Source organism: Oryzias latipes, chromosome 21 (genome assembly GCF_002234675.1).
Source record: "Oryzias latipes chromosome 21, ASM223467v1".
In the NCBI taxonomy this organism is placed as follows: domain Eukaryota; kingdom Metazoa; phylum Chordata; class Actinopteri; order Beloniformes; family Adrianichthyidae; genus Oryzias; species Oryzias latipes.
Window position 1 is genome coordinate 25353179 of NC_019879.2, and position 20471 is coordinate 25373649.

Sequence of the window (20471 nt, forward strand, 5' to 3'; positions counted from 1 at the left end):
CTATATACTGTACCTCAAATTGTGTATTCTGACTGTAATTTTTAATAAAGTGGGGTCTGTGTACTCCTTTTTACCGATTGGATCATGAGTCTGGAATAAATTCTATTCTGTTCATCTATTTTGATTCGATATTGCGATGACGTCAGATTCATGCGCCGGAAATACTCGTTGGTGACGCATTTAGTTGCCGCGGTTGTAGCGAAATGCTAAACTGCATTAAACTAATTTTAAATGAAAATTTCACAATATTTGTAGCAAATTGTTTACTTCTTTTGGTCAGAATGCACTGAAATGATCTTCGTTCTTTCTATTCGCGGTTTATAAACGTTCGGCGTTTATTCATCATGTCGTTTCTGGTGGACTCTGTCATCATGTTTACCTCTCAGGTAATTTTTGTTAGCATTCACTTAATTAGACCCGTTTTTATTTAAGAAGTTAGGACGTAAATAAATTAGTACTTAGCAGTACGTAAAAAACTGCGTTCCCAGATCACATTGTTGTAGTACTTAGCAATACTTTTGTGTTGTTAGCATGCTTTATTACAGACCTTTTATCTAACAATATTTTTAGTTCTCATTCTTTGGAAATGAAGTACACAGAAGGTCCCGTAAAGAGTTTTATTTTTAATATTCCTGATGCTTTTGAGTTTGTTTTTGTAACTTAAAAAAAGCAGAAGATCTTGGAATCCAATGATTCAAATTCCAATAGGGAATCAATAATTAGTCACTGAAGCAAGCAGATCATAAACTTATTTCTTTCTGTCAGGCAAACTTTAAGCTAATAGTAAAAATTGTAAACTCAAATCAAAATGAAAAGAAATACATGCAGTTAACAGGCTTTCTTACATTCAGCTTAAGGAACAGTTCTAAGCCTGGACTTCCAGTTTTTTAGTTATATAAAACCCTGTTTTGTTTTGACTTTAAGCACCAGAAGACTGCCTGAGAAGGTCCATTAGCTTCTTATAGAGTGGAGTAGAGTCTTATAGAGTTCTTATAAGTGGTTGATATTAGATCTATAATTTTAAGGTGTACTTTGGTGCTGAGCCATGCAGAGACCTGCACACTAGCAAAACTGTTTAAAGTTTGTTCTCTGAGCAACAGGAAGTAATACAAAACCGCCAAATGTAGTGAATATTAATGGAGAAACAGCCTGATTCACTGCTCTTTGACCATGCAAATTATAGTTAAAGTTTGAGATTCAGTTTTAAAATTTTCCTTAATAAATGTAAAACCTCTTAGCAGAAAACGACATTAAATATGTTTTTGCATCGCTTAATGAATTTGTTTTTCTGTGGTATTAGAAATGAATGATCTAATTTAATATGGATTTTTTTTTTTTTCTGAAATATTTCTTTTTGAATAAAACAGGTTCTATTCTTTGGGTTCGGTTGGTTGTTTTTTATGCGGCAGCTATTCAAAGACTATGAGGTAAGCTTTTTGTAGATTTTGCATTAAATGCACTCATCATTCATTTTGCATTGTAATTTTTTATCATACGTTGTGTTGATCATTGGGTGAATCCCGTACTGACTCTCTGTTTTTGCTTCAGGTGCGGCAGTATGTAGTCCAGGTGGTTTTCTCTGTCACATTTGCATTTTCATGCACCATGTTTGAGCTCATTATCTTTGAGATCCTGGGTGCCTTAAGTAGCAGGTGTGTTCTGTAACTATTCAATTCCAATGTGCATGAAAAGCAATGTATAAATTATAATTGTTCTCTAACAGTTCAAGGTATTTCCACTGGAAGCTGAATCTGTATGTGATTCTGCTGGTTTTAATCTTCGTGGTGCCTTTCTACATCGGTTACTTTGTTGTCAGTAACATACGCCTGCGTGAGTACATCCTGTTTTTGAAACTAAAGTAATGGAATGATGTTGATGACCACATCCCATAATAAGTGCTTTACTGTTTGTCCATCTAGTGCAGAGGCAAAGACTTCTATTTGCGTGTATGGTGTGGTTCACTTTCATGTATTTCTTCTGGAAGTTGGGAGACCCGTTCCCCATCTTGAGTCCTAAACATGGTAAGAGTTTATTCATTTTTATTTTTTAAGCTTCTTAAATTTAGTCCAAATTTAAGTCGAATGTTTCACAATTAATAACAAATCATTCAGACCTCAAATATAGGTGATTAGAGCATCATTTAAAAAATAAATGATGCTCTTTTTTATGAAAAAAAGAAAATAAGTATTTCTGGTTTTGCTAAATCCTTACGTTTAATGAAATTTGAGTATCTCCGGTTAGCTGTAAATGATCATTTTTGTAAATAGTCAATAGTTGAGGTGGATGCAGGAGGAGAGTTAGAAAGAGGTGTGTGACTCACTGTTATTTTGACCCCTGAAGGAAGCAGCAGAAAAGCAAAGAAAAATATGAAAAAAGCACAGCAGACTTTTTTTTTAAAGGTTTCCGAAGTGACCTTTTGCTTCGTTCTGCTTTAGAAAAATCTGCACTAAATCAATTATTCTTATAGTCACAAACAATAAAGGCTCATAGAATCCATTTAATTTTTCTACTGCAACATTTTCTGTGGGCTCCAACTAAATCTTTGCATTAATGAACTTAAACTAACTTTATTGACAAGGACGATTGCAACATATGAACTAGCCTCTGCCCAACAGTAAATGTAAAAATAATAACTTTAAATGTTGACAGGAGTCAGGAGAGGAGATGTTAGTTTTAAATATAAACTATAATTAAATAAAACCTTGGTCACAGCCGCCCTTATGGGTGGATTTGGGCTGTTTGGGCGTGAAAAACGGGCAAACTTGCACAAAATGTCAAGGTTGCAGAAGGCTTTGTGAGCCCGTAGAGAGAAAATATTTGAATGCATATTTTTTCCTATGAGCATGCTGCGAGGGACAGGTTGTAGGAAATATTCAAACAACACAAAGCGCAAGTAAGGCTGAAGTAGGCGCAGATGTGTTGTATTGATTTTTCATTTTTTCACCCCCCAAAATCCTGCGCTTTGTCCAAGGCTCCCGTTAGTGCTGCTCAGAATTTGAAATGTTTGTGTGGGACGAATAAAGGGGTCATCTTTTTTAACCCTCTCTTATCTCTCATGTGATAGGTGCGTATTCATTAGACAATGTAGTTTATGTGGGCATCCCACAGGGGTCCTAGGGGCATTTATTAATCACTTGCACATCTCATGTAGCATTTGCACACAGTCAGTGCAGAGCTAGCATGCGCACCTTGGGGTGTGGTGTAAGTGCACCGTACGACATCATCACCCGTACGTCACTAGTGTGGGGAACTTAAATTGTCCTTATTAATGCCTTTTTTTTATTTTTTTTTATGAACAAATATTGCAGATACAAAATACCAAACACAAAACTCCACAGTGTGCAAAATACAATTTTCACGTACGCCAGGAAAATGAACAAAAATTCTAAAAAAGTCCTTATAAATACCTTATGATGCACTTACCACACGCATGGCAATGGTACGTTCCATTTTCATAATGGTCCTTAAGGTGAAATGCAAGAAACACCTTCAATCCCCTTGAGACGTGGCTACTCTTCTCTATGACCCTCCATGGGCCCTGACAACCAAACAAAAAAGCAGTACCCATGGGGGTCAACGCCTGTACGGTGCATATGACTAAGGCATTAAGTCTTATTGTTTATCTCATAATTCTGAAATTTTCTTATCCCTGGAGAACCCACAGGGTCAAATTTTGATGTTTATTTTAACAAACAAACAAACAAACAAAGGTCAAATCAACTTTAAAAAGCCCTGAAGAAAACACACATTTATGCTGTTGAAAAGTAATAGTAGTAGTAAAAGTAGTTTGTCGTATCAGAAAAATGTGTGTTTGCCTTTGGGCATAGGAACCTTTTCATGTGGAAGTCAAACGTCTTTTACTTTCTCAGGGATTCTGTCCATCGAGCAGCTGATCAGTCGTGTGGGAGTCATAGGAGTCACTCTGATGGCGCTGCTGTCGGGGTTTGGTGCCGTCAACTGTCCATACACGTACATGTCCTACTTCCTCAGGTAAGGCCAGCTGGTTCTTTTTGCTTTTCTCTCCTCTGTTGTCATCAGGAGCCTGAGCACCAATGGGGTTCTGTTTATTATTCAGTTAGAGTTTCTGGGGACACTATGATGGCTGAGCTGCTTGCTTTTGTTTTGCAGAAATGTAACAGACGGTGACATCCTCGCTCTGGAGAGGCGGCTGCTCCAAACAATGGACATGATTGTCAGCAAAAAGAAACGGTGGGAAGCAATACTTTGTCTTTTCAGTCGGTGAAGGTTTATTTTTTTTTCTTATCGCTACTTTTATAATTGTGCGGTTTGTGAAGAATCGCCATGACGAGGAGGCAGATGTACCAGAGAGGGGAAGACCAGAACAAGCAGACGGGATTCTGGGGGATGATCAAGAGTGTCACCTCTACACAATCGGGCAGTGAAAGTATCCTTTGCAGTTTTGATTTTTTTTAAAAACATTTCCAAACATTTTGAAGCTACCTGAGGATTTATCTTGACTCCGCCCCCCTAGATCTCTCTTTGATCCAGCAGGAGGTCGATGCTCTGGAGGAGTTGAGCCGACAACTCTTCCTCGAAACAGTAGACCTTCAATCTACCAAGGTAGAAGATGCAAGCACACGCTAGGCACAAAGGCATTGTGGGAAATATCTCTATCAAACTCAAAACATTAAAATCGGATCTTATCCTCAGCATTCCAGTCTGTCTAGCTTTTTAAAATTCTATTTGTAAAATAAAAAAAATCATATTAAGGTATAAAAGTTAGCTTTTTTGGCGTAATTCTAAACAGCTATATTTGAACTTCCAACCACCACTCATAGTTTAATTTACAGGAACTTTCATAATTTTTATTTATCTTTCAAGTCATGGTACATGATTATTTATTTTGGATAAATAGCATTTATTTCAATGGTTCCAGATTCAAAAAGGTTTCTCTCCACTTAAAGTCCTTCTCCGATGAAAATCATGTTTTTTCAGTTTTTGGCATACATGCTGGGTTTTTCTTATGAAAGAGAACAAATGTAATTTCATTTTCTGAGTATTTTTCCTTTTTACATTGTTGTCAAACTGTCACAAAGACGCTCTTTTTGAATAAATGAGCCATTGTGATGTCACAACGGCCCAGGAGCGCACGCACAAGCTCCCTGATCTGCCCCGCCCAGCGTGCACATCAGCTCAAGTGCGGAAGAAGAGAAGAGGGTACATCACACATTTTAAATGCGTCCCAGGCCGCATTTTGTTTGTTGGCCGAATGTATTTAAAATTACAGGTAAAGTCCAGTTAGCTGTCCAGCTCCTAGGTGAAATATGTTCCCCGCATTTGATCCATCCACTGGAGGAGCAGTGAGCTGCAGAAACAGCTGCGCTCAGGAACCATTTGATGCATTAATCCCAACCGTTACTCATAATCCTAATCTTAACCCCCCCTCCTCTGCGTCGGTGTGGCCAAGAAAAAAGTTCAGCACTGGCTGCACGTGTTTGGAAAATTACTTGTGTATAGTCTCTTTCTTTATGGTATTTTATTTTCTTTGCTGTGCAAGTTAATTCAACAATCTGCATGTCTGGCATCAAATCCCTTCTGCTGCTTGCAGTTTCAAATTAGCCTAAATTATAATGTAATTCATAGCATTTTTCATGTTCTTATCAAAGTTCTTTTTGTAGTCTTGTTAAACAGCATGGTCTGATACACACATTTGGTTTTTTTATTCCACACATTGTTCAAAAAGTGTCGATTTGGAACCAGAAATATGTCACTTTTCACCGTTTTTTCATGGCTAAAGGTGACGTTTTGAGAATAGAGACTGTCAGTCTGTGTCGTTTGAGCCCCCCCCCCCCCTTGTGTCAAACTCTGCACTCATGCAAGACACAGCTGTCATCATCAGAGAGGGGGGATCATGTGAATGAAATATGTTCCATACATGTTTAAAACACCACTGTTGTTTTTTTTTGGTTGTTTTTTTGACGTCATAGAGGGACTTTAAGACTGTTCGGCCTCTAGAGCCGATTCAGCTACAGTGAAAGGGAAACATGTTTATTATTCATACAAACTGTCTTTCCTTCCCAAATCTAGTATCTCATAAACTCTTTATTAATACTTTTCTTGATTTTCAGGAGCGAATCGAATACTCAAAGACATTCCAGGGGAAATACTTCAACTTCCTTGGCTACTTCTTTTCTATTTACTGTGTTTGGAAAATCTTCATGGTACGATCGTTCACACAACTTTTATGAAGCTCATGTTGTTTGTTAATGATGTGTGTTTGTTGTGCGACATGTTTGCTAAAAAAAAGTAATTTTTTTTTGTTTTTGTTTTAGGCTACGATAAATATCGTGTTTGACCGGGTTGGAAAGACCGATCCAGTAACCAGAGGCATTGAAATCACTGTGAACTATTTGGGCATCCAGTTTGATGTAAGACAATAACCCCCACACACATTTGAAGCCTTGGGTGACAACTGCCCTTAAGGGTGGATCTGGGCTGTATGAGGACAGAAAAATGGGCAAACTTTTCTGGGTCATGCAGGGCTCACCAAATTTTAAGATGGTGGAAAACCCACACAGTGAAAATGTTGATGCACATTGATATCCTGTCTTCCATGTTTTTTAACAGCATTTTTTCGTCTGCTCCCGATTCACAGCGATTTGAATAAAGGTAGACTCAGAAATGCCATTTTAAGCTTAATTTTCTTAACATATGCCACCCCCCTCCCCCTTGTACCAATTAAAAAAAATACAATCAGAAGACATCAAAACAGAATTTTTGTGGTGCTACTTTTGCCTACGACCCTCCACGGCCCCCAAACAACCCAAACAGCAAGCAGCACCAGTACGGGTCAACCCCTCGTATGGGTGCATGTCACATCATAATTACTTATGATGCTAACATTTGTAACCTCTTGTTTAAGGTGAACATTAAAAGCTGCCACTCTCTGAGTTTACAGACAGTAAAATCCCCGCTTCCTGTGGCTTATTGTTTTTTTTTTTCTTTTTTTTTTTTTTTTTTTTTTTTTTCTTTCTGTGGCTTATTGTTAAATGTTTTAACTTAATTGTTTTTTTTTCCCAGGTTAAGTTTTGGTCTCAACACATCTCTTTCATCTTGGTTGGAATAATAATCGTAACGTCCATTCGAGGCCTGCTCATCACTCTGACTAAGGTAAGGCTCTCACAGCATTTTTGTTGGTGTCGCTAGCAAAAGCTTTCTGAATCATTCGTGGGAAAGCAGTAAACGTTCAGCTGATCGCTGCTGAGCTGTGGAGTTCAGGGTCGTCCCACGAAAAGTGCTGCTCACTCAGTGTGTCATCACAGCCATGGGGGACTGTTTGACCGTGAACGTTTTAGACACGAAACGTGTTTTAGAAACGTACTCTTAGACTCTGAAAACACAGTTTCCATGGAAACCTGCCATCATGTTTACAACTCGTACTGTGGACCATTTTCCATTTCTGCTTGGTTCTCCTGTACAACATTGATCCAAAGTGAGACACAGACATCAATAATCTGCATTGACTGTCAGATTTGACTTCTGTTGTAAATTTGCTCAAAGGCTGCATGGCGGCCCTATAAAAGACTATATAGAGCGAGTCTATCTAGTGTTCAGGATTTGAACGCACTTTGGACACATGGTCACTTCTTTTATAACTTTTTTTCAAACATCAAATATCACATCAAGCATTTGCCAAAGTAAAAACCTAATAAATATGAATATTTTATGAAGACTATTTAGAAATCCTTTGGGTTCTGGTGATGAAAACTTCATTTATGAAAATAAACTATAGTAGGGGTGTTTTTCAAATTAAAAAATAATTCAAACCCAGTGATTTGTGGTTTATATTTGCTAATCTAATGAGTAACAATGGAGAATAATTTTTCACAGACTTCTAGGAAATTTTGTGGTGCACTGGATTTTGGAATTGTAGATTTGGACACACCGAAAAAATGATGAATGCCATATATCAGAGGTCTGCAACCTGATGCTTTTCGATCCCTGTTGGCTTTGAGGAATAATGCTGACAATCTGAAATATTAATATTAGTAAAGTTTTGTCATATATTTTTAGATTTACATGAGTAAAAATTAACTTTCTATTTTTTTAAACAGACTTTAAAGACATCACTGTCAACTTTCCCATTCCTCCTAAATGCACACATGTTTGATAACCAACCAACTTATGGTAAAGAGTTGGATTTACTGTCAAAAGGGTCCATAAATTAAACATGTTTGCAAATAAATCTACAGCAGCAGGATCTTGGTTGACACAGGATGTGTTTTATTTTGAAAGAAACTTGTATGTGCTGCTGTTAATAAATAGAAATATAGCACTGTCACATCTTAACCATTGTATATATTTAAAAGCTACATTTTATAAATGTTTTTTTTAGTTAAAGGCCGCAGACTCCTGCCTGATATAGTGCACTAAGCAGTGAGTAGTGAGGGAATTTGGATCCAACTTAACCTGTTTAAACTTGTTATTTGTCAGTTCTTTTATGCAATATCAAGCAGCAAGTCCTCCAACGTCATCGTGCTCGTCCTGGCTCAGATAATGGTGAGTGTTTCCTCACATTTAAGGAGTAACTCTTCATCTTTTCTGTTGGATCTGAAATCGTTCTCGTGTTAATGTAACAGGGAATGTACTTTGTATCATCTGTGCTGCTGATGCGCATGAGCATGCCGCTGGAGTATCGCTCCATTGTGACCGAGGTCCTGGGAGAACTGCAGTTCAACTTCTACCACCGCTGGTTTGACGTCATCTTCCTGGTCAGCGCCTTGTCCAGCATCCTCTTCCTTTATCTCGCCCACAAGCAGGCTCCAGAGAAGCACATGGCCCTCTGACGTTCTCCTCTTCATCTAAAAGAACTCTGTCTGGAATCTACAGAAATCGCTTTATTTACAAATGCATTCCTGAATCAGGAATGGCAGACTCTAGTTCATGAGACATTTGATTAAATGATGAAGATTTTAGTTTTACACACCATAATAACATGGACATGTTTCTTCTTTTCTTCAAATTATTCAGTTTTTTTCTTAATTTTCATAAAAACACGTTTCTGTTTTGTCTACACTGGAGCAAAAACATTTTTTTTATCCTGTTTTTCATTAAAACAGGAAATAACAATGGATACCATGTTCATGACTGTCTGTACTGTCCGGCAGACGTCTGGTTAGAAACAAATAAAACAACGTGTACTTCAAAGTTAGTCAGTTCTGTTTATTTGGGTTGCTTCTAGTAAAGACAGGAGCAGCTGAAGTCTTGAGGCTTTTTGCAGGCAAACATGAAGAACTGTTGATTGCATGGATAACATTTAGCTGTTTAAATAGCTTTTTTTTTTCTTCTTCTAACATGAAATGAAATGAAGTGAGATGAGGTCATAGGTGGGTGGGGCCTGAGTGCAGATCTCAACTGCTTAGGTATGGTGACTAAAAACGCACAAAAAAAAAATTGACCTTTGTGTTTTCTGACTATAAACCTTCATTAAAGACTCGTCATGCGACAGTTTCTTTGAGTATCTTTCATCCCATCTTCTTAATAATGTGATCTTACTGAATGTTTAGGTCTACCGCGTAGGGAAGAGAAGTCCTGCTGTCGATCGTCTTAGGAATGTTATAATTTTTTTTAATTGTCTATGTTTGGAAGTCCATAGTAATGACTTTAGCTGGAAGTGTGAGCCTGTTCTTAAACATGGCCTCATCGGGTGGGTGGGGGGTTCTCAGAGTCTCTCATCAATGCTTTCTGCAGATGAAGATGATGAAACAGATGGAGTCTGGAAGAGGCAAAAAGAAAAAACACTTATTTAAAGCCAAATTCTCAACATGGACAGTAATGCTAGAATATTTTGAACATTTGGTCATTTTAAGAACAGCGTGGAGCAAAAAGACAGGAAGTCAGCCAATAATGGTGTATATGTTTACCCTGTTATTCTATGTGAAACAGAAGAATGGGATTTTCATATTTCCTTTGTGATGTGATTAAAATTCAGGGAATACGATCTTACAATTCTTGCGATGAAAAATGGTTTCTTCCCATGTTTGTCTTTGGACATACCAGAAAATATCTAATGACAGATTCTTGGTCTCAGTTGTTTTTCAGTTCATGTCAGGTTTTAAACGGTTTGAAGTTTTTTTTTCTTTTTAGGTTTTTAACCCTTGTGTTATCTTAGATGACCCCACCCTTACATTGACGTGTTCTCCCTACCATGACAAAGGCGGATAAAGGTGGAAAGATTTCATGTAATCCATGGACACCAGTGAAGATCACAAATCATTGATGAAAAAAGGTTCAGAGCACTGTCTAGTGGGTCTAGATGACCCAACTCCCAATGTTAAAGTGCCTAGGATAGCACAAGGGTTAAAAACTGATAAAAATGTCTTAGTTTAGCAGATCCTAAGCCTGAGTTCAGATGAAGAAAATGGACAAATTGTAGATTATTCTGATCTTTGTTTCAAAATCTAATCAAGATCCTGCTTCTCACTTCATCTATGTTTCAGGTGCTGTAATAGGACTGGAATTATTATTTTCTAGGATGTTATCAGGTCATGTGGGTGGATCTCTAACCCTTTTGCTGTATTGTGGGGTCCAGATAACCCCACCCTTACATTGATGTGTTCTCCCTACCAAGACAAAGGTGGATAAAGGTGGAAAGATTTCATGTAATCCATGGACACCAGTGAAGATCACAAATCATTGAAGAAAAAGGTTCAGCGCACTGTCTAGTGGGTCTAGATGACCCCAACTCCCAATGTTAAAGTGCCTAGGATAGCACAAGGGTTAAGGATGTGCAGTTCTAAATTCCAATGCTGTTATACCTATCGGACGTGGATTTCCAAGAAAGTTCATACAGGAGGCAAACACCTTAAAGAAATCTCACAAGTTCTCGAGAACACCAAAACAATACTGGTGGCCAAAAGTTGACGGTTAGCTTTTAAATAAAACACTAAATTTAAAGAGCTACAATGGGCCAAAAAGCAACAACGACATTGTCAGTCATCCGTTCCACAAATGTTTCCCACGTATTTGCGGTGGGTAGGGACCAGATACATCCCCAAATACCGAGAACCTGAAGCTTTTATTATAGATCATTTGAAAATTGCTCAACATAGAAGATTTTTTTACATTTTTTTATTCAGAGCTATTGACTGTACTGTTGTGTACTTTAAGCCGCACATTAGGAGTGTTACTCTGTGCCTTAAAACCAGTAGCCTGTGCTTCCGTCTTCATCAGTGCGTAATGGAGCAGATAACAAGTATTTGTTTGATAACAAAAGTTCCCCTCAGCACTCTGTGATGTAATCCTGGTTGTCCATTACATTACATTATCAAAGGTTTCCTGTGGGTCTTCGACATGTTGCTGTTATTTTGGTCCATTCTTCCATGCAGATCTTCTCAAGAGCCGTGATGTCTTGATGCTGTTACTGGAAAACATGGACTTTCAACTCCATCCGCAGATTTTCTTTTGGGTTAAGGTCAAGTGACTGCCGTTCCAGAACCTCTAAAGCCTTTTCATGTACCGGTAGTCATGCCTTTGTTGTGTTTGGGATCATTGTCCTCCTGGAAGATCCAACCATGTTTCATCGTCAAAAACTTGATGGAAGGAGGTTTTTGCTCAAACTCATTTTTCTTTTCCTTCAACAGATCAGGTATCCTGTTCACTTTGCAGAAAAGCAGCCCCAAAGCTTGATGTTTCCACCTCCATGCTTCACAGTGCTTCACATTCTTCTTGGGGTGTAACTCGTGGACCATTTTGGTTTCATCTGACCACAGGACATTCTCTAAACAAACCCTGCAATATCTATTGCAGAGTATGTTTATCCAATAAGGAGCTTCAATGGCAGGATGGTTGGAAAACATGTAGGACACTGGCCCTCAAGGCCTGGATTTGGGCACCCCTGCTCTAGACGGTCTCTGGAGAACTTTAGATGTTCCTGGACATGTGCTGACTTAAACATGAGTACCTATTGGGGCTCTGCAAGATTCGAATCAATGGCTATGTTGTCCGTTACTATGGTAACCTTTATTACTGTGGTCCTAGTTCTCTTCCGATTATTGACCAGCTCCCCGGTGTAGTTCTGGGATGTTTCCTCACCGTTCTCAAGATCATTTAGTCTCCACCAGGTGAGATCTTGCTTAGAGTCACAGTTTGAGGGAGATTGTCAGTGGTCCTGTATTTCTTCAATTGTTTTTTAAAATTGTTTCAGCAGTTGATCTTTTCTCATCAAGTTGATTGGTTCATTGCAGTTTTGTTCAGGTCTACAGTCTTGTCTCTGGTGACCTCTGACAGCTTTTTGGTTGGAGAGACAGGTGTCTTTTGTACAGATAACCAGTTCAAACAGGTGACAGTAATACAGGTAACCAGTGGAGGACAGAAGAGCTTCTTAAAGAAGCAGATCAGGTCTGCGAGGGACAGAATTCCTGCTTGTTTGTTAGAGTTAAATCTTTATTTACCACACCATTAAAAAATACAAGTAATTTAAAAATCAGACAATGTCATTTCATGGATTTCTTTTTTCATTCTGCCTCCTACAGTTAAAGTGTTTCTATGATGAACAGCACAGACTTCTTTCAGCTTTTTAATTGGGACAAGTTGCTAGAATTGGTAAATGAAAAACACAATTTTCCCTTACTCTATAGAGTCTACATGTTCATTCAATTGACATGTAGCATTTTTTCACACCAAACAGCTCAAGTTTTCATATAGACTGTTAAGTATGATGATGTTTTGTAAAAAAAACTAATTTAGAATAAATAATAAAAGGTAAATTTACATTAATTTGTCAATCCTTTTTTGTTATTTATGAATAGATTCCCTTGTTTGTAATACAATTGGCCCATTTCTATTTTAGGGTTCTTTTTTTCATCAAATATGGATTATTTTCAGTCTTCCAATTTATCTGATACAAAAGAGCAAAGAAAAAATTATACCGCTACATATTTTATACAATTTAATGAAGATATTAAAACTGAGAGGGACCCCTCAGGACTTAAGTTTGACCTATTTGGACCTAAAGGTTTGCGAAAAGAGAAATAATTGATGTTATTTGAAAGCAAATGGATTTGTATTATTCTCTGAAATGCTACAGTGATTCAGTTTTTCATTGTCTTGTTTATTCAGCAAATGTTACCAAAGTCGTACCACTGGATTCATGTTTCCCTGTGGAAACTGTGAGTTTTAGAATCGAAGGCTTCAAATAAATGTGCATCTAAATTTCACCCAAACCTGATGAAAATATACAATTTAGTGAAGACAAATATTTTGTCCTAAATAACATGGCTTCTTCAGCTTTTGCTGCTAAAAAAACATCTAAACCAGGTTCTTGGTTCAACATTTACGTTTCTTAGCGCCAGGGAAAGAAAATCTTGACCCAGTTTATTTGCTTGACGCTACGATCCTTTCAGATTAAAAGTATTTTTTCTCATGGAGTATAAGTAAATCAACATGATCTCTTCTTTTTAGATGTTACATAGACTCACCCTCTGTTTTGCAGGTTCAGCTGGACTCTCTGGTCTTTCTATCTCTTTCTTGCTGGTTTCTGGACTGTGTTCTTGACTCTTGGGTTCTTGACTCTTGGGTTCTTCCCCAAGCAGCATGCGTGTGATGCTTACTCCTTTGGCTTTGAGCTGGTCATAAACACTCTTCCTGGCCACCAGCATCTCCAGTGAGTTGCCACTCCTGCGGATCATTTCCACCACCTCCTGGTGTCCACTTTGCTCCACATTCACTCCATTTACCTCCACGACCATGTCGTCGTCCTCCAGACCTGCTCTGTCAGCCGCTCCTCCCTTCACCACCTAAAACAAGGGAGGTTTTATCACCTGGTTTTTTTTATTAGTCATGGAGGAACCTTCTTGTTAATCTCACCTCCTTGATGAACTGTCCAAACACGCCTTGAATGCCGTTCAGGTGAAAGCCATAGCCGTCAGAACTCTTCTCCATCCTACACAACTTTGGCTTCAGGTCTTCCTCCTCTTTTTCATCGGGTTGGGCCGGTGTCGCTGTGTTCATAACCTCTGTGTAACTGGGGGGTAAGTTGGAATCCTTCATCTCCTCCCAGAAGAGCATAGGAGAAACTTTCCCCTGTGACACACAAAGCATATTACTAAAGCAGTTTCTCTCACAGGACAAACACAGTTGAAGATGGAGAACAACTCACCAGTTTATACATTTGGTCTGTTTCTTGATCCACCACAAGGAGGCAGCACTCACCACCACCTTGCCTGAACATTTCCACCACCTGCTCATGGCTGCAGTTGTCCACCTCCTTGCCGTCCACTGCAACCAGTCGGTCCATTTCTTTCAGTCCTGCTCTTCCTGCTGGACTGTCTCTGTCTATGTCCTTTATGAAGTGTCCTGTATGGAATCAAGGAACAAATATCAAACCACAACTTCCTTCTTTACCCCTTAAACTTTAAGTTAAAATCCAAAAGGTAAACCAAAGTCCATGAAACCAGAATATACAATGCATGTTCTGGATGTCTAGGTATCATTTTAGGACTTTATTTATTAAATTTTTTTTTATTGGGGATGATTATTTCTGCGGTTCTTTGGAAGCACAGGCCGGCTCATATGGCTTAAAGGATTAAGCTATAAAAAACATTATATTATTGTGGCCTTGCCTGCTTGTTTGGGCTCCTCTCTGAGCACGAAGCCAAATCCGTCAGGTCCTTTAGTCAGGTTGACGAGACGCGGTTTGTGAGGGAGAAACTTGACGGTGGCCAACCGCGACCCCATTTTTGCATATTGGCTCCTGCAGACCTTGTCTGCGTCCTCGTCGAGCAGCAGAAACATAAGGGTGTTCCCGGCTTGTTTGATTTTATTCACCACCTGTTCGTGTGTGCAGTCTTCCACATTCTCTCCGTTAACCTCCAGCAGGCGGTCTTTGGCTCTGACGCCTGCCTTGTGTGCCACGCCTCCTGGGCTCACTTCTGTAATGAACAGACCCTCCTCATCTAGAAATCAGTGTAAAAACAACAACAAAAAGCAACATTTTAGCCACCATTTAGACAGAAAAAGACTTGTTGGGATGCTAGTGATACTTCACAGTACATTTCTCTTTCCACCTTCCAGCATGCTCTTTGACCTTTTCAGGTCCTAAAAATGTTTTGCAGCAGTTTGACTTTCATCATTAATACAGTTAGAAAGGCTATATGTGGATTCCCTCTCTACCCCCTAACTCAGGGGTGGACAAACTATGGCCCGGGGGCAAATATTTAATCTGGAATAAATTATTTGGATAATCCCAGGCCTGCCCAATCCTGTTCCTCAAGATCTACCATTCTGTCTGCTTTGCAGCTCGTTGCACTTTCTCCCTGGCCCAGGTGTTCAGCCAATAAGAATAAGGTGACACCTGAGTCAGCTAATCAGCAGAAAGCAGTCAAGAGAGAACTGGAAAACACGCCGAGTGGTAGATCTCATGGACCACCATTGGGTCGCTCTACATGGTGCACAACAACTTCATTGACCTTTGTTCAGGTCCAGAAACCTATTACTTTGCATTCATGTGGTGTTGGAAAATTGGTTGTTTCTCTGACATTCATGTGTGTTATTTTCCGATCGTTCCAACACGACTTAAACGCAGCATTTTTCTCAGTTTGCGTTTTCCCCTGAGGGGCATCGACCCATTGGTGCAATCACCACTAAAATTAGAACAAATAACTCCAAAAGGCTTTGTTTAGAAAAACATATACACTGAATGTCAATCATGACAAAAGCATGTTTTTGTTCAGTTTCCATGTTATTTCTATATATAATTAAGTGGATCACCAAAACACTCCATGCATCTGCTCCTGCTTCGGCCCTTCTGTCAAATTATACTGTAGAACACTTTGTGGCCCAGGGGTGAAAAAGTTTGCCCACTCATGCCCTAACTTCTAAAAAAGATGTCATGCAGAGATTTCTTGTGCCCTGGATTTGAAAAGCGATCCGAAAACCATGTGTACTGAGTAACGACTTCCCGAAGTAAAAACCTAATAAATATGAACATTTTACAATGAATCCACTGTGTTCTGATGATGAAAACTTCTTTTGTTTTGAAATGAAAAATCTTTCAAACGCAATGCATTATGGTCTATATTTGGCAACCTAGTAAGAATCGATCTGCACTAGTTTTTTGCAGAGACTTCTGGGAAATTACTAGAGCACTAAATGATGGAATTGTAGATTTGGACACCCCGAAAAAATGGCGAACACAACTATACAGTTTACTAAATAGTGAAGGGACTTCGGACATAAACATTAGCTTTAGGAAAGGCACTTCCCAGCAGTGGAAGACCTCTTTTACCAGCAAACACTGACACCAGCACAACTGGATGTAATTTCGAGTGATCACATGGAGGAGAAATGACAGCAGTGTGGCATGAAAGCAGCAACAACATCTGCTCATGAAACTCATCAAACACATGACCCACATGCAGCACTGACACCCCCTCTACTTGTTTCAGTAATTTACCTTTTATAAACGTAAAGTTATGTATCTACAAACAAAAATGTTTGTCATTTGTTTTTTTCCAGTTTATACAACAAATATTTCCTTTTTTGGCGTCTTTAGTTTAGTTTGTCTGCAGATGGTTATTGGTATTGTTCTTATTGCATTAATTATGCGTAGGAACCGGGGCAAATGTTTTAAAGATCATCTTTTGAGTTATTTTCAAAGTGTTCCCAGTGGATTTTTAATCATGGCAATGTCCAAATTCTTTCACTACTCTGTTCTGTTATTAAGTCTGTTCGCCATTTCGTAGTCTGTGAAGAAAATGTATTCAAATTAATTTTTGAAATAAAAATGATCAACGTCTATTCTATTCTATTCTATTCTATTCTATTCTATTCTATTCTATTCTATTCTATTCTATTCTATTCTATTCTATTCTAATCTAATCTAATCTAATCTAATCTAATCTAATCACCACCATGCACCTAAATTCAGAAAACTGGATTTCTTTCTAACAGATTAGATTTCTTTCTTCAAGTTAAGGTAAAATTTTTCTATTTACATTTTCTTTGGTTAAAAGTAAAAATTTGTTTCTAGAAAAAAACTTTAAGTATAATTAAATAAGATCAAAACAATTTACATTTTTATATTTTTCAAACTTTCATTACCTGCTGTGAAAAAATAAAAAAGGACTAGATGAAGAAAGAATTGCATCAAAGTCAATTCTTTGTGTTTTCTGCTGGTGGTCATGAAATGTGTGGACTATTACTGTGTTATAATGAAGATCAATAACATGGACCATTTAATACTAGATGATTGGAGATCATGCTTTACTCAAGCTAAAGATGTTTCCTACAGAATCACCCTTCTGTTACCCTCACTGAGGATACGAAGGGGATTTATCTGAAGTTCCTGATTCTGAGCTCACCGTTACTCGTGAAAAGAGAAAACTCGAATCCTGAAGCCGATTTCACCAAGTAGCAGAGTTTAGGTTTTGGATCCCCTTTGGCCACTCCGTTGGCAATGACCTTTGACCCCACTGTGCTGTGTTGTTCAGAGAGGTTGACCCCTTTTGCCTTTGCTTCCTTATAAGTTGACTCGTCCATAATGTGGAATGTGACTGATGTTCCGCTGTTTTTCACCAGCTCCACAACCTGAAAATAAAAAAAAAAGGGACAAAGGAAGACGTGTTTGATCCTGGATTATCAAGGAGACGTTACGAGGAGCTCACCTCCGTGTGGGACAGCCCATCGACAAATGTTCCGTTGACTCGGATGATGCGGTCTCCGTCTTTGATGCCCGCCAGTTCGGCTGGGCCTCCCATTTCCAGAGAGCGGATCAGGTGACCCTCCTCGCCAAGCTCCATCCTCAAAAAGAAGCCGAAGGTCTGTCTCGGCTTTTTAGTCAGAGAAATCACCCTTGGCTTGTACGCGGCCATGTCTGAAAATAAAACAAAAAACATCACTCATCAATTTAGGAAAAACATAAATCGTGAAACCTAAGCACATGAAAACAAACTTTGAATCGACATTTTTAGTTCATTGAATGCTCTAGCATTATGAAAAACAATAATAACAAGTTTGGTACAGCTAATTATTCATCTGTTTTCGTAACCCTTGTGCTATCCTAGGCACTTTAAGAGTGGGAGTTGGGTCATCTAGACCCACTAGACAGTGCGCTGAACATGTCAATGCAAGGGTGGCGTCATCTAAGATGGCACAAGGGTTAAACTGCTATATCCCTTTCGGGGTCATGGGGTTGCTGGAGCCTGTCCTGGCTGCTGTTGGGTGAAGACGAGGGACACCCAGGCTTCAGAGTAACCAATTAACCTATGAAGCATGTTTTTGGACTGTGTGATGAAGAAAAAACCCATCAAACTCCAAAAAATAAAAGTGCAAACTCCACACAGAAAGGACCCAGCTGGGATTTGAACCAGTGCCTTCTCACTGTGGGGCAAGAGTGCCAACCACTGCACCACTACACCACTGAGGAGCCTGATCTGTCTTACTGATGCTAAAATCATCAGTTTTTATCTGCTCCCACCCATGTGTCATTGGTTTAGTCTTGTAAACATAACTAAATTACCAAATAATCCTGGACATAAAGCTGCCACAGAAGTGCTGATAATTCCAGATGAAGAGTTAATCTTCCATGAAAGCTTTGGAGCGCCGGTTAATAGTTAATGGGAGGCACAGCTGTCTACGGAGCATGCAGCACTCACATGGACATGCATAACAAGGACTGTCAGAGTCATTCCCTTTGTGTGCTGCTATGTCTGTTTGGACGGGTAAAGTAAGAAGTTCACGCATGCTAAAGACAGTCATCGTCACAAAAAATGTTTCCTTTCATTTATACAAAAAATTTTCAATCTTTTGGGGTCAAGATGAACATAAATGCATTTTTTTTAAATAATATAGTATATAAAGGAAAGTTGTGGCTTACAATACTTATCATCTATCATTTTTTAAATTAATCTAAGGACATTTCTGAATAGAGTCAGTGTACAACACATAAAATGTACCAAAACAAAAATAATCAAACAAAAAATCGGATCCAGATTCGCCATACAAATTACTTTAAAATGCATTTTTTAAAAGCGTGCTCACTCACCAGCTCTCACCTGTTCAGTGTCCAAGTCTGAAGAGAGATTCCACCTGTCACCGATTACCTGTTATTGTTCCCTCGGCCTGTCCCCGACCCTCCTCTTCATCTCTGAGCGGGGACTTTGGCGGGCCAAAGGTGGACCTAAAGGTTGAGTTATTTAACAGTGTCTTGTGTCGTGAATGTCTGGAGAGGCAATGGTGCTGTTCAATCTGCGCCTGCAGAAAAGGCAGTCACCTGCTCTGTGGTCAAAGGTCCACCAAGTGGGCGGCAATTAAGCAATTACAGTTCATGCATCACAGAAAACATGAAGTGCGTGCCATCCGTTTATAACCATAATAAAAGATTCTTTTTTACCAGCTGTTTTTTTGAATGCGCTTTAGGAACATAGTTTAATCCCTTAATCTATAGATTACTAGTAGGTTAAATATAAACCATAAAAGTTGTTTTTGTTCTTATGTTTTTAGTCAGAAAATAACAAAAAAAACCACATTCAATTCAATTCAATTCAATTTTATTTGTGTAGCCCAAAATCACAACAACAGTCGTCTCGATGGGCTTCAAAGTAAAACGTGAACTCAAAAGGATCACGAATACAAAGCGTTCAATAGGAAAATACTAAAATGAACTAAAAAAACTGACTAAGCTAAACTGGCATCCCTGCCCTTAGACACCCCCCACATGGACTCAGCCCTGCAGCAGCTCTATTATAAATCCTTGTTTTTGTTTAACTTTAACTGACTAACTTCATTTTTTGAGGAATTTCTTTAAAACACCATTTTATTTTATTGTTGTGTTTTGAGCAACTTTGCAAAGGACAAAGCAACAAAAAGCCACATCCTCCCTTTTTATTTTTTGGAAGAGTTGGTCCTCACTTGCAGACTTAACCAGATTTTGATCTTTCACAGAAACAACCTGCAGCTTAGAAGCAAAGGCTGCACTTAGGACTTCACTCTGTAAAGTCAGGACTTTTTCAGCAACATTAACATGACGTCCAGGTGAAGCTTGGGTGGGGCCTCCTGTTTATATGGTTATTGCATTCCGACAACAGTGTTGTGCAAGTTACTTCCAAACTGTGTTACGTAACAGATTGCTCGTTATGTAAAAGTAATTACTTATTTTTATACTGTCTCCGCATTGTATTGTGTGCATTAAGTTTGTTTCTTTGTAAAATCTTGAGATGTGGAACATTAAATCTGAAGCTAAAAATGTATAGCAGAGCAATTATTTTATAGTCACGTAAGGAGCAATATGATTTAATCATGAATAATGATCATTTATTTTTGGTCCAATAAAAGCACAGGAAAAACCCTCAGCTTTAAACATCTACATTGAAGAATGAGGGGGAAAAAAGAGACTAAAGGGAGAATCTGAGGCTTTTTTCCCTCAGAAAGGCTCAAACAAATTCTTCCTACTTAAGAAAATTGAAACAAAAGTGGATGAAGGCCTCTTGTGTTAGACATATTTTACTGTTACA

The 20471-nt window shown here is 38.6% G+C and overlaps 2 protein-coding genes across 3 annotated transcripts; one reads left to right on the forward strand and one right to left on the reverse strand.

Annotated features, from left to right (window-relative positions):
• The first annotated feature begins 118 nt into the window (after nucleotides 1–118).
• Nucleotides 119–9469, forward strand: LOC101175278 (Golgi pH regulator). Its single transcript, XM_004081973.4, has 14 exons — nucleotides 119–386; nucleotides 1368–1427; nucleotides 1549–1652; nucleotides 1724–1830; nucleotides 1920–2021; nucleotides 3870–3990; nucleotides 4129–4209; nucleotides 4296–4405; nucleotides 4493–4581; nucleotides 6090–6182; nucleotides 6294–6389; nucleotides 7042–7131; nucleotides 8455–8520; nucleotides 8601–9469. The coding sequence occupies exons 1-14, from the start codon at nucleotides 345–347 to the stop codon at nucleotides 8805–8807; spliced, it is 1368 nt and encodes a 455-aa protein (XP_004082021.1). The 5' UTR covers nucleotides 119–344; the 3' UTR covers nucleotides 8808–9469.
• On the reverse strand, nucleotides 9163–19166 carry pdzk1 (PDZ domain containing 1). 2 transcript variants are annotated; one of them, XM_004081974.4, is made up of 8 exons: nucleotides 19014–19166; nucleotides 17625–17833; nucleotides 17322–17547; nucleotides 14583–14915; nucleotides 14120–14316; nucleotides 13828–14043; nucleotides 13440–13757; nucleotides 9163–9736 (listed from the first exon to the last, which is right to left on the reverse strand). In XM_004081974.4, the coding sequence occupies exons 2-8, from the start codon at nucleotides 17829–17831 to the stop codon at nucleotides 9683–9685; spliced, it is 1551 nt and encodes a 516-aa protein (XP_004082022.1). In that variant the 5' UTR covers nucleotides 17832–17833; nucleotides 19014–19166; the 3' UTR covers nucleotides 9163–9682. The 2 variants fall into 2 exon arrangements, with proteins under 2 accessions (XP_004082022.1, XP_011488232.1); XM_011489930.3 differs by having other exon boundaries at nucleotides 19004–19166.
• Between the last annotated feature and the right edge of the window lie 1305 nt (nucleotides 19167–20471).